The sequence below is a fragment of the Nycticebus coucang genome, chromosome 22, assembly GCF_027406575.1.
Source record: "Nycticebus coucang isolate mNycCou1 chromosome 22, mNycCou1.pri, whole genome shotgun sequence".
Lineage (NCBI taxonomy): Eukaryota > Metazoa > Chordata > Mammalia > Primates > Lorisidae > Nycticebus > Nycticebus coucang.
In genome coordinates, this window is record NC_069801.1 from 29,934,288 (window position 1) to 29,946,540 (window position 12,253).

Genomic DNA, 12,253 nt, shown 5'->3' on the forward strand with positions numbered 1-12,253 from the left:
TAGCCGTCATTGTTGTTTGGTGGGCCCGGGCTGGATTCGAATCCCCAGCTCAGGTGTATGTGGCTGGTGCCATAGCCACTTGAGCCACAGGCACTCTTTAAATGGCAGGCTCCTTTTCAGTTTAAATTTCTCAGACTACATTTTCTAAAATAGAACCACCTCTGTTATTCTCTTGCAAAGGGCCCTGTTTCTTTCCTTCATGGCATCTGTAAATATTTTCACTTTTTTTTCTTTTTTCTGAGACAGTGTCTGTCACCCTCAGTAGAGTTCTTTGGCATCACAGCTCACAGCAACCTCCAACTCTTGGGCTTAAGCAATTCTCTTTCCTTAGCCTCCCAAACAGCTGGGACTACAGGTGACTGCCACAATGCCCAGCTATTTATTTTTGTTGTTGTAGTCGTTGTTTTAGCCCGGTTCAAACCCACCAGCCCTGGTGCATGTGGCAGCACCCTACTCACTGAGCTCCGGGTGCCAAGCGTTCACTTTCTTTCTATCTTTTTTTTTTTTTGTAGAGACAGAGTCTCACTGTACCGCCCTTGGGTAGAGTGCCATGATGTCACACGGCTCACAGCAACCTCTAACTCTTGGGCTTATGTAATTCTCTTGCCTCAGCCTCCCACGCAGCTGGGACTACAGGTGCCCACCACAACACCTGGCTATTTTTTTGTTGCAGTTTGGCCGGGGCTGGGTTTGAACCCGCCACCCTTGGTATATGGGGCCAGCACCGTACTCACTGAGCCACAGGCGCCGCCCGAGCGTTCACTTAATATCTGTCTCCTCCAGTAGTAGAATATCAGTTTCCTGAAGGCAAGACCCTTATTCATCTTAATGTTCCCTGAGTTGCTATCCCTGTGCCTGATTCATAGTTGGGGCTCAAGAATCACCTGTGGGGCCAGGTGCAGTGGCTCACACCTGTAATCTTAGCACTCTGGGAGGCTAAGGCAGGATTGCTTGAGCTCAGGAGTTCAAGACTAGCCTGAGCAAGAGCAAGACCCCATCTTTACAAAAAATAGGAAAATTAGCCAGGTGTGGTGGCAGGCACCTGTAGTCTCAGCTACTGGGGAGGCTGAGGCAGGAGGATCATTTGAGCCCAGGAGTTTTCAGTTGCAGTGAGCTATGATGGCACTGTACAACATCCAGAGTGACAGAGTGAGACTCCTGTCTCAAGGAAAAAAAAAAAGAGAGAGAGAGAATTACCTGTGGAATGGCTGTTAGTTGCGACATTCCGGGCTTCTCATAGACTGGTGGGCACTGAGGTCCCACAAACTTTACCTGGGCTCCTAACAGCCTTTTCCTGCTACAAAAGACACGTATCCCTGGGCCTTGATGACTTCATTGCGCTCTAACCCAGCGGTTTGGAGTGTGTGTCTCCTTAGGCCTGGCTCCTTTCGTTGTCTTCTACCTTCCTAGGACCTTGCTAGGAATGACAGAGGTCCCATCGGGGCTCTTAATACATGCCACTTAAGAAGTATATCCTGAGCCCCTGAGCACTAGCCCTACCACTTCCCTTGCTGTCTCTGTTAAGGATGTAGAAATGCCTGGTCACTATTTTTATTTTTTAGAGGTTACAGTTGTGGATGCACCTGTGGCTCAGTGAGTAGGGCGCCGGCCCCATATACTGAGGATAGCAGGTTTGAACCCAGCCCCGGCCAAATTGCAACAAAAAAATAGCCGGGCGTTGTGGCGGGCACCTGTAGTCCCAGCTGCTCGGGAGGCTGAGGCAAGAGAATTGCCTAGGCCCACGCGCTGGAGGTTGCTGTGAGCTGTGATGCCACAGCACTCTACTGAGGACGACAGAGTGAGACTCTGTCTCTAAAATAAATAAATAAATGGGGCGGCGCCTGTGGCTCAGTGAGTAGGGCGCCGGCCCCATATGCCGAGGGTGGCGGGTTCAAACCCAGCCCCAGCCAAACTGCAACAACAACAACAACAACAACAACAAAAAATAGCCGGGCGTTGTGGCGGGCGCCTGTAGTCCCAGCTGCTCGGGAGGCTGAGGCAAGAGAATCACATAAGCCCAAGAGTTAGAGGTTGCTGTGAGCCGTGTGACACCACGGCACTCTACCGAGGGCGGTACAGTGAGACTCTGTCTCTACAAAAAAAATAAATAAATAAATAAAAAATAAAAATAGAGGTTACACTTGTGAGCCACAGCCCCCAGCCCCTGGTGCACTATTTACTATATGTTCCTCTATTCCTAGGCTGAACCCCCAGCTAAGCCCGCTTCAACTTTAGAAATGTGTGCAGACAAGTGGGAAAGGTCTGCAAAGGAGGCTGCTGTGGGGACTCCCTGCCAGTTCATCTCTCTCCCTACTTGCTAAGGATATGGGGACATTTTCAGTGAGGACCTTCCCAGTGGGCCTGGCCTGTGGTTTCTCTTACCAGCAGTCACCTTGTGGTGTGGGTTCCCTTAACTCTAGTTGTCAGAGGGGCCTGGAAACTCAGAAAAGTGGTTTTTTCCCTGCCAGGACTCCATGTTTTCTCCTAAAGCCAGAGGGCAGGGTCTAATGGCTGCTAGACGTATAGGCAATGAAATACAGTATGCGGAAGAATCATGGTGTGTGGGTGTTAATGCAGATTCTTGGATCCTAGATTCTAGTTTAAGCATTGGGTTCCGGGGAGCCAGGAAAATTGCTTTGTCTACACACACCCAGTTGGTCCTGAAGGGGTAAGTGGTCAATGGGTAACAATCTGATAAATCTGAGCCAGAACAGGAATGTTGGAACCCTGGGCCACTAGCGTCCAAACACTATTTTCTCAAATCTCCCTTAAGAAATGACAGTGTCTTAAGGTCAGGGGCCCTGTCTTATTCATAACTTTGGCTCAGCAGTTCTTAAGCTGGATTTCATCTTTTTTTTTGACTACCTCCCCCACTAGATCACATGCTCTTCTCCAGAAAGGTTCAAATCTATTCAATAATGCATATTCAGCAGAAGGCCTTGACATAGTATGTGCTCTGTGGATATTTGATGAATATAAACTCTTGGGCTCCACCAGAGCTGGTTGTTAGCCTGTGGCAGGTTTGGAATGACTATAAGCAGCTACCACAAAGACTTGGGTTCTAACCCTGAGAGTCTCTTGTTTCCTGAGAATGCAGTAATTCTTGGAATCAGACTGATTTCTTGCTGTTGGCTAAGCTCCCACATCCACGGGAGGGCCCAGGACTCTCTGACCTCTTCATGTCAGAAAATAGCAATGAGACTAACAGCCTCTTCAACAGAGAATCTGAATGGAAAGCCACTTTCCACCCAACCAGACTGAAGTACTCTCCTGCAGTTCTCAAACTTTGCTACATATTAGCATCACCTGGGAAACTTAAACTCCTGCTCAGGCCACAGCTGACAAAAGCTGAAGCTCTGAGGGTGGGACAGGTGATTCCAATGTATAGCCACGTTTGAGACCCAGGGAACTCTACTGCAACAAGGAGAGAAAGCATGAGGCATGGACTTGTTTGTATCCAAGTCTGATTTTATGGGAAAATGAACACAATTACAAGAGATATGGGGACACTGAGGGGTGTTTCAGGTGAGTACATTCAATAATCCTCACTGGGAGAAGGGTGAAAACTATTTGACAGATTCCCTAAATCAGCAAATCAGAGATTCAGATGTAAATGATCAAAAAGGGGGACTGTCACCTACCCCAAGGCCACTGATAGATAGGATTCTGGGTTCCAGAATCTGAGTCTGGGAGGATGGAACCCTAAGAAAGGCAGCTGTGACAGGTGGTATCTGTTGGACACCAGTTTCTGGGCTGGCCCTGGTCTTTTCCAAGGTTCTGGGCAGGGAAAGATGGCAGGGATCTGGCTCAGAAGAACACTGGAGGAACCTGAGATGGGGCTGGAGCTTGCTGAGGGCACAGCCTCACTTATACTTTTTGGAGGGAAATTCCCGCCGGCCTTGGCCCTTGCCACCAAAGTTGCGCACCCGATGGATGAGCTGCAGCTGATGCTCAATTGTTGCAGTGATGTTCACATCATCAGGGATGTGGACATAACGGACATTCCGGCCGGTCACAAAGAGGTCATCCAACTCGACCTGGTGACCCTGACGGTCCGTGTAGGTGACATTGGCCAGGCGGATGTTCATGAATGCATCGACATTGTCTATGCGTCCGCGAGCCACGCTCTCATCCCGCAGGTCCACAGTGGTCACCTGGCCCTGGAGGCCCTGCAGCAGGATGATCAGGCTGTTCTCTGAGATGGTCCGCTCCTTCACTGAGTGGCTCACTGCCATGCCTCCACACCACGGCTGCTCACTGTGGGCAGGAGTACACAGATGGCCACTGTAGCAGGCTGGGGGGATAACTGCCAACTCACCTCCCCTAGATTCCCAAACATATTCCCAGTACAGATCTCCCCAAGCCTGACCACCTCTCCAATTTTTGTATCTGTGGACATAGGTATTTCATGCACATGTTTCATAGAATCCTCATATCACTGTGCAAACTAAAGATTACTTATGCCCATTTTGTAACTCAGAAAAATAGGGCTAGGATCGCTGGACACAGTGGCATGAGGTCCCAGCTACTTAGAAGGTTGAGGCAGGAGGATCACTTGAGCCCAGGATTTCAAAAGTTCAAAACCATCCTGGACAACATATCAGGATACTGTCTCTAATTAACAAAACAAAAAACAATAACCCAGCTCTGTGCCTGTAGCTCAGTGAGTAGGGCACCAGCCACATACACCAAGGCAGGAGGGTTTGAGCCTGGCCCGGGCCTGCTAAACAAGAATGACAACTGCCACCAAAAAATAACTGGATGTTGTGGTGGTTGCCTGTAGTCCCAGCTACTCAGGAGGCTGAGACAAGTGAATCACTTAAGCCCAAGAGTTGAGGTTGCTGTGAGCTGTGATGCCACGGCACTCTATCAAGGGTGACATAGTGAGACTCTGTCTCAAAACAAAAAGATAAACAAACAAAAAAACCCAATAACCCTATAAGAAAAATGGGAAGCATTCCTGTAAGTCAAGGATAAGAAAAGGATGCCATGGGCGGCGCTTGTAGCTCAGTGAATAGGGTGTGGGTCCCATATACCAAAGGCGCCGGGTTCAAACCCGGTCCTGGCCAAACTGCAACAAAAATATAGCCGAGTGTTGTGGGGGGCGCCTGTGGTCCCACCTACTCAGGAGGCTGAGGCAAGAGAATTGCCTAAGCCCAAGAACTGGAGGTTGCTGTGAGCTGTGATGCCACATCAATCTACTGAGGGTAACAAAGTGAGAATCTGTCTCTAAAAAAAAAAATAAGAAAGAAAAGGATGCCTACTCTCAAGGCTTCTAATCAATAATAAAATGTAGGTAATGTCAATGCAATGTTAAAAAATGATCACAAATGGGCTCACACCTGTAATCCTAACACTCGGAGGCTGAGCCAGATGGATAGCTTTAGGTCAGGGGTTTGAGACCAGCTTGAGCAAGAGCGAGACCCTGGCTCTAAAAACTAGCCAGGTTTTGTAGCAGGTGCTTGTAGTTCCAGCTGCCCGGGAGGCTAAGATAAGAGGATCACTTGAGCCCAGGAGTTTGAGGTTGCTGTGAGATATGACGCCATGGCACTCTACTGAGGGCAATGGAGTGAGACTCTGTCTCCATTAAAAAAAAAAAAAAAATCACAGGGCTGTGCCTGCAGCTCAAAGGAGTAGGGAGCCGGCCCCATATACCAGAGGTGGCGGGTTCAAACCCAGCCCTGGCCAAAAACTGCAAATAAAATAAAATTCACAAATGATCACACAAAGGAAAGAAATTAGAGAATAGGGCGGCGCCTGTGGCTCAGTCGGTGAGGCACCGGCCCCATATACCGAGGGTGGCGGGTTCAAACCCGGCCCCGGCCAAACTGCAACCAAAAAATAGCTGGGCGTTGTGGCGGGCGCCTGTAGTCCCAGCTACTCGGAAGGCTGAGGCAAGAGAATGGCTTAAACCCATTGAGTTGGAGGTTGTTGTGAGCTGTGTGAGGCCATGGCACTCTACCGAGGGCCAAAAAGTGAGACTCTGTCTCTACAAAAAAAAAGAAATTAGAGAATAATTACGGAGATAAAACTTATAAACTGGCTTGGCGCCCGTAGCACAGTGGTTATGGCGCCAGCCACATGCCCCAAGGGTGGCAGGTTCGAACCCCACCAGGCCAGCTAAACAACAATGACAACTGCAACAAAAAAATAGCCGGGCATTGTGGTGGGCATCTGTAGTGCCAGCTACTTGGGAGGCTGAGGCAAGAGAATCGCTTAAACCTGAGTTTGAGTTTGCTGTGAGCTGTGACACCACAGAACTCTACTGAAGGTAACATAGTGAGACTCTGTCACAAAAAGAAAAAAAAAAAAATTATACGACTAGAATTCAAGGGACTCTGTAGATAGATTATTAAGACTAACATACAAAAGTTAATATCATACCTACTAATTAAAAAAAATCAATCATTTGAAAAAAAAAAAAAGCTAGGGGAGGTTAAGTGACTTGTCCAAGGTCACAGTTAAGTGGAGTTGCTGGGATTCAAATCTAGAGCCACCTGACTCCAAATGTCACACCAAGGCCAGGCTTGGTGGCTCACACCTATAATCCTAGCACTCTGGGAGGCAGAGGTGGGTGGATTGCCTGAGCTCAGGGGTTCAAGACCAGCCTGAGCAAGATCATGACCCTGCCTCTAAAAATAGCTGGGTGTTGTGGTGGGTGCCTGTAGTCCCAGCTACTTGGGAGGCTGAGGCAAGAAAATTGCTTGAGCCCAGGAGTTTGAGGTTGCTGTGAGCTATGATGCCACGGCACTCTCCCAAGGGTGACAAAGTGAGTCTCTGTCCCCCCCTCACACACACACAAAAATAAATCCAAATGTATAATGTCAGGTCTCTTTCCACACTTACTGAAACAGAATCTGTATTTAACATGAACCCTAGGTGAACTAAATGCAAGTCTGAGAATCATAGGTTGACAGCGGTTCTCGAATGTTAGTGTGCATTAGAATCACCTGGGGGGCTTGTTGAATCACAGATTGCTGGGCTCCACTCCCAGTTTCTGACTCAGTAGGTTTGAGGTGAGGCACAGAAATGAGGTGCAGTTCTAACAGGCTGTCATGACACTGCTGGTCAGGGGCCCACACTGTGAGACCTACTAGTTTACATTATGCAGTTACAAGAAATTTAGTTGAATGACATGTTATTGTTAAAAAAGAAAAAAAGGCCAGGTGAAGTGGCTGATGCCTATAATCCCAACACTCTGGGAGGTACACGTAGGTAGACTGCTCAAGCTCAGGAGTTGGAGAATAGTTTGAGGTAGAGGGAGATGCCACCTCTAAAACTAGCAAGCTAGCTTGGTGCCTGTAGCATACACGGAGGTGGTGGGTTCGAACCCCGCCCAAAACAGCTAAACAATGACAATGGGTGATTGTAGTCTCAGCTACTTGGGAGGTTGAGGCAAAAGAATCGCTTGAGCCCAAGAGTTTGAGGTTGCTGTGAGCTGTGACACCACGGCACTCTACTGAGGGCAATATAGTGAGACTCTGTCTCAAACAAAATAGTAGTGTATAAAGTACATAGATTTTTTTCTTTTTTGAGATAAAGTCTCAAGCTGTCGCCCTGGGTAGAGTGCTGTAGTGTCACAGCTCACAGCAACCTTCAACTCTTGGGCTTAGGTGATTCTTTTGCCTCAGGCTCCTGAGTAGCTGGAACTACAGGCGCCTGCCACAACACCAGCTATTTTTTGTTGCAGTTTGGCCAGGCCGGACCTGCCACCCTTGGTATATAGGGCCCGCGCCCTACCCACTGAACCACAGGTGCTGCCCTGCAACCTCCAACTCTTGGGAGGAAGCGATTCTCCTGCCTCAGTCTCCCAGATAGCTGGGACTACAGGTGCCCACCACAATGCCCGGCTATTTTGTTGTTGCAGTTGTTATTGTTGTCTTAGTTGGCCCTGGCCGGGTTTGAACCCGCAAGCCTTGGTGTATGTGGCTGGTGCCCTACCCACTGAGCTATGGTCACTGCCCATAGGGTTTTTTTTTTTTTTGAGACAGTCTCACTTTGTCACCCTCTGCAGAGTGCTGTGGCATCATAGCTCACAGCAACCTCAAACTCTTGGGCTCAAGTGATCCTTGTGTATCAGCCTCCCAGGTAGCTGGGATTACAGGCACGCACCACAACACCCACCTATTAAAATACATAGGTTTTGAAGGTAGAGAAAGCTGGGTTGAAATCCTCACTCTATCCCTAACTTGGTAAACCTAGGATATTTACTTAATGTCTCTGAATTTTTTTTCCACATCTGTTAAACTTTAGGCCTAACAAGGCTACCAAAATCTCACTACATATTAATAGGAGATACTCTCCTTTGATTTCAATCTGCCCTAATATCCTATTGACTTAACTATATATCTACCCCTTATTTTCAAACCCTGGGTCCAAGGTGGTGGAACTTTCTCTTCACACCACCTCACTCAAAATCCCAGCCAGGGCTGTGCAGACTGGCATGAAGTGTGGCAAGCCAGCCTACACCACTGACAAAGGGTTTGGAAGCTGTGTCCCGGGACAGGTCACACGACTTCCAGCCAGTCCTCAGCTTGAGGAATCTGTGCTCAAGCAAGGGTATGGGGCTGCCACTGTGACTGCAAGGTGCAGTCATTGGACCTCGAGTCAGGCCCGACCTCTGGGACACGTTCTACCACTTCCTAGGAGAGAGACCTCGAGCAAGCCCTTTAGCTTTTGCAAGCCTGTTAAGCCATCGGTAAAAAGGGATGAGCACCCTTTACTCACAGAGCAGTGGGAGTGGGCTGCGGAGAGGCGGTACACTCGGTAAATCCGAAAGAAGTCACTTCCCGGGTTCTCCCGCCGCCTTCCCCGCTCCGCCTCCCGGGTCCCCGCACACAGCGGACACACCGCGCGGATTCCTTCCGCTTTCCAGTCCGAGTCCCGCGCGAAGCTAGGGGGCGCCTAGCTGTGTTGCCCCCGGCCGGCCACAGCGAACTAAGAAGCCATGGCAACGACCCGCAGCTCAGTTCCGGGCTCTGGCGTCAGTACGCGGAGCCGGAAGAAACCACAACCCCCAGAATGCCTCGCGGGAGTCCGGCTCCCGCTCCGCAGTCCCCGGCTATGTCACCAGAGTCGCTGCTTCGTTGAAGTGTTTTATTTTAGCAAGCCACGTTCATCTCGCTGTGGCCAGGGGCCGGGCTCCTTCTCAGGCTCTGGACCTAGAGTAGAGACCAAGATCTGATGGCTTCCTGAGTTGATGGCACTGCGAGAGAGTCTTAACACAAATGACTGCGGGGCGTGATGGCGCACGCCTATAATCCTAGCCCTCTGGGAGGCCGAGCCTGGTGGATTGCTTGAGTTCAGGAGTTCGAGACCAGCCTAAGCAAAGAGAGACTCTGTCTCTACTTTTTTTTTTTTTTTTTTTTTGCAGTTTTTGCAGTTTTTGGCTGGGGCTGGTTTGAACCCACCACCTCCAGCAAATGGGGCCGGCACCCTACTCCTTTGAGCCACAGGCACTGCCCAACTCTGTCTCTACTAAAAATAGAAAAACGAGCCGGCCACTGTGGCGGGTACCTGTAGTCCCAGCTGCTCGGGAGGCGGAGGCAAACAGGATCGCTTGAGCCCAAGAGTTTGAGGTTGCTGTGAGCTATGACGCCATAGGCACTCTACCAAGGGCAACGGAGTGAGACTCTGTCTCAAAATAAAACAATAGGATAAAAGTTCTTCTGAGGATTAGAATAGCATAAAGTGATAGTGACTTTATTAGATGATCAGAGATGTCCTGACATTTGCTCTGAGATGAAGGACATGAAGACAACCTTCTGAAAACTAGAAGAGAGAAGAAAAGCATTGCAGTGAGAGGGAACAGTCGGATAAATAAAATTTATAGGAGGCCATTGGTTTGTACAGAGCTCCTGCACTGGGCCCGGTAGACTAAACACAAATGGAGCTACTTGGGCTAAAGTTCCACCTCCCCAAGCTGAAACTAAGTTGTTTATCTGATCTGAGAAATCGAGAGAGTGGGAGATAATAGCCAAATATACAAACATGCTTGTTTTAGCTGGTATGAAAGGCAGTCTCCTGTACTTTAAACTTTACAAGGAAAGTAACTCTGAAACAACCAATCTGATTTTTATTTTCTTTTTCCTTTTTTCCTCAGCCCTTTTCTGTCTATAAAACCAATATCCTGGGTGGCTCCTGTGGCTCAGTGAGTGGGGCGCCGGCCTCATATACCAAGGGTGGCGGGTTCAAACCCAGCCCCGGCCAAACCAACAAAAAAATAGCCGGGCGCTGTGGTGGGCAGCCTGTAGTCCCAGCTGCTCTGGAGGTTGAGACAAGAGAATCCAGTAAGCTCAAGAGCTGGAGGTTGCTGTGAGCGGTGTGATGTCTTGGCACTCTACTGAGGGCGGTAAAGTGAGACTCTGTCTCTACAAAAAACAAAAAAAAAAAATATCCTCTGCTTAGGTTACTAGAACACTCAGGAATGATGGGTTGCTCGATTCTAGAATTGCAAGGTAAAGTCAATTAAGATCTTTAAATTTGTTGTAAAGTTCATACATAAGACTCGGTGGAAATGACCTTGGCAGTTCTAGAAAGAAAAGGCCAATGAGGCTGGGGAGAGTGGTTTAACAAGAGCTGGGAGAGGAAGCAGGAGTCAGAGCGTTTAGGACTTTGTAAGCTAAGGTAAGGAGCTTGGTTTTCATGCTTAGAAGTGCAGGCTCCAGTGCAGTACCCAGATCTGCTTCTTGCCAACTGTATGTAGAGCAAGTTAATTATTTGCTCTGTGCCAATGTTTACTCATCTAATTCTAAAAGTGTGAGGATAGGCTGTCAAAGGGGAGTGACATGATTTCCTTTACATTTTTATTTATTTTTTATTTTTTTAGTGCCGTGCCGTCACAGCTCACAGCAACCTCAAACTCTTGTGCTTAAGCAATTCTCTTGCCTCAGCCTCCCAGTAGTTGGGACTACAGGCGCCCGCCACACCACCCAGCTATTTTTGTTGTTGTTGTTGTTGTCATTATTGTTGTTTAGCTGGCCTGGGCTGGGTTCGAACCCGCCAACCTCAGTGTATGTGGCCAGTGCCCTAACTGCTGAGCTATAGCCTCTAAGCCTCAACTAATATGTCTTATAGTGTGGTATCTGGAATGCTTATTAATCAAAACTTACACCTGTGGAATCTAAAGTAAAGCCTGGGAATCTGCACATTGATCAATACATGGTAACGTTCAAAATCCACTCTTTTTTTTTTTTTTAAGAGTGAAGCATACTTCAATTTATTGACATTGTCAATGTATGAACAAGACAGGTATTTTTTTTCCATGATGTGAGATTGTTTTCAATCTGCCATGGCACATGCCCACACATCTTCACCTTGGAAATGTAGCATTTCATGCAGGTAGATCATTCCTTTTTCACTTTCACAATTTTCACACTGCCGCCAGCAGTCTTCTCGGCATTTGCTTTGAATTCTGTCTTCAGGGCATCTCTCACTGCTTTTGCACAGATTTGGGAGTATCAGATGTAGTTGAGTCCGGCCTGTCGCCAGTAAGCCACCATGATGTCGCGAGAGTGAAGTGTTCTTTTTTTTTTTTTTTTAACATTTATGCAGTTGCTTTTATTTATTCAATTATAAAGATTGCAGCAATTTTTTGATAGGTAACATCTTAGAGTAACACTAATTATACTGCTATAAATTTAGTTCAGGATCAGAACAGGATTCAGGAAAGGGAGAGAACCAAAAAAAAAAAAAAGAGGGCGGCGCCTGTGGCTCAGTCGGTAGGGCGCCAGCCCCATATGCCCAGGGTGGCGGGTTCAAACCCGACCCCGGCTAAACTGCAGCCAAAAAATAGCCGGGCGTTGTGGCGGGTGCCTGTAGTCCCAGCTACTTGGGAGGCTGAGGCAAGAGAATCGCTTAAGCCCAGGAGTTGGAGGTTGCTGTGAGCTGTGTGAGGCCACGGCACTCTACCGAGGGCCATAAAGTGAGACTCTGTCTCTACAAAAAAAAAAAGAGTCTCCGAACACAGAAACAGAGAAATACTTCTTTTATTTTGAATTTTTTTTTTTATTGTTAAATCATAGCTGTGTACATTAGTGCAATCAAGGGGTACAATGTGCTGGTTTCACATGCACTCTGAAATATTCTCATCAAACTGTTCAATGTAGCCTTCAAAAATACCTGTCTTGTTCATGGCATTTTCTTAGTTATCGTATGTAGACATTTGTATTCTGCCTTTAGTAAATTTCGCCTAATCCCATTCTAAGATGCACCATAGGTGTGGCCCCACCCATTACCCTCCCTCCAACCTAAC

At 48.0% G+C, this 12,253-nt stretch overlaps 1 protein-coding gene and 1 pseudogene across 1 annotated transcript; both read right to left on the minus strand.

Moving 5' to 3' along the window:
• Nucleotides 1-3,453: 3,453 nt before the first annotated feature.
• Nucleotides 3,454-8,971, minus strand: LSM10 (LSM10, U7 small nuclear RNA associated). Its single transcript, XM_053576394.1, has 2 exons — nucleotides 8,728-8,971; nucleotides 3,454-4,257 (listed from the first exon to the last, which is right to left on the minus strand). The coding sequence occupies exon 2, from the start codon at nucleotides 4,233-4,235 to the stop codon at nucleotides 3,864-3,866; it is 372 nt and encodes a 123-aa protein (XP_053432369.1). The 5' UTR covers nucleotides 4,236-4,257; nucleotides 8,728-8,971; the 3' UTR covers nucleotides 3,454-3,863.
• Nucleotides 8,972-11,212: 2,241 nt separating this feature from the next.
• LOC128575085 (ATP synthase subunit epsilon, mitochondrial-like) lies at nucleotides 11,213-11,501 on the minus strand (annotated as a pseudogene).
• Nucleotides 11,502-12,253: the final 752 nt, after the last annotated feature.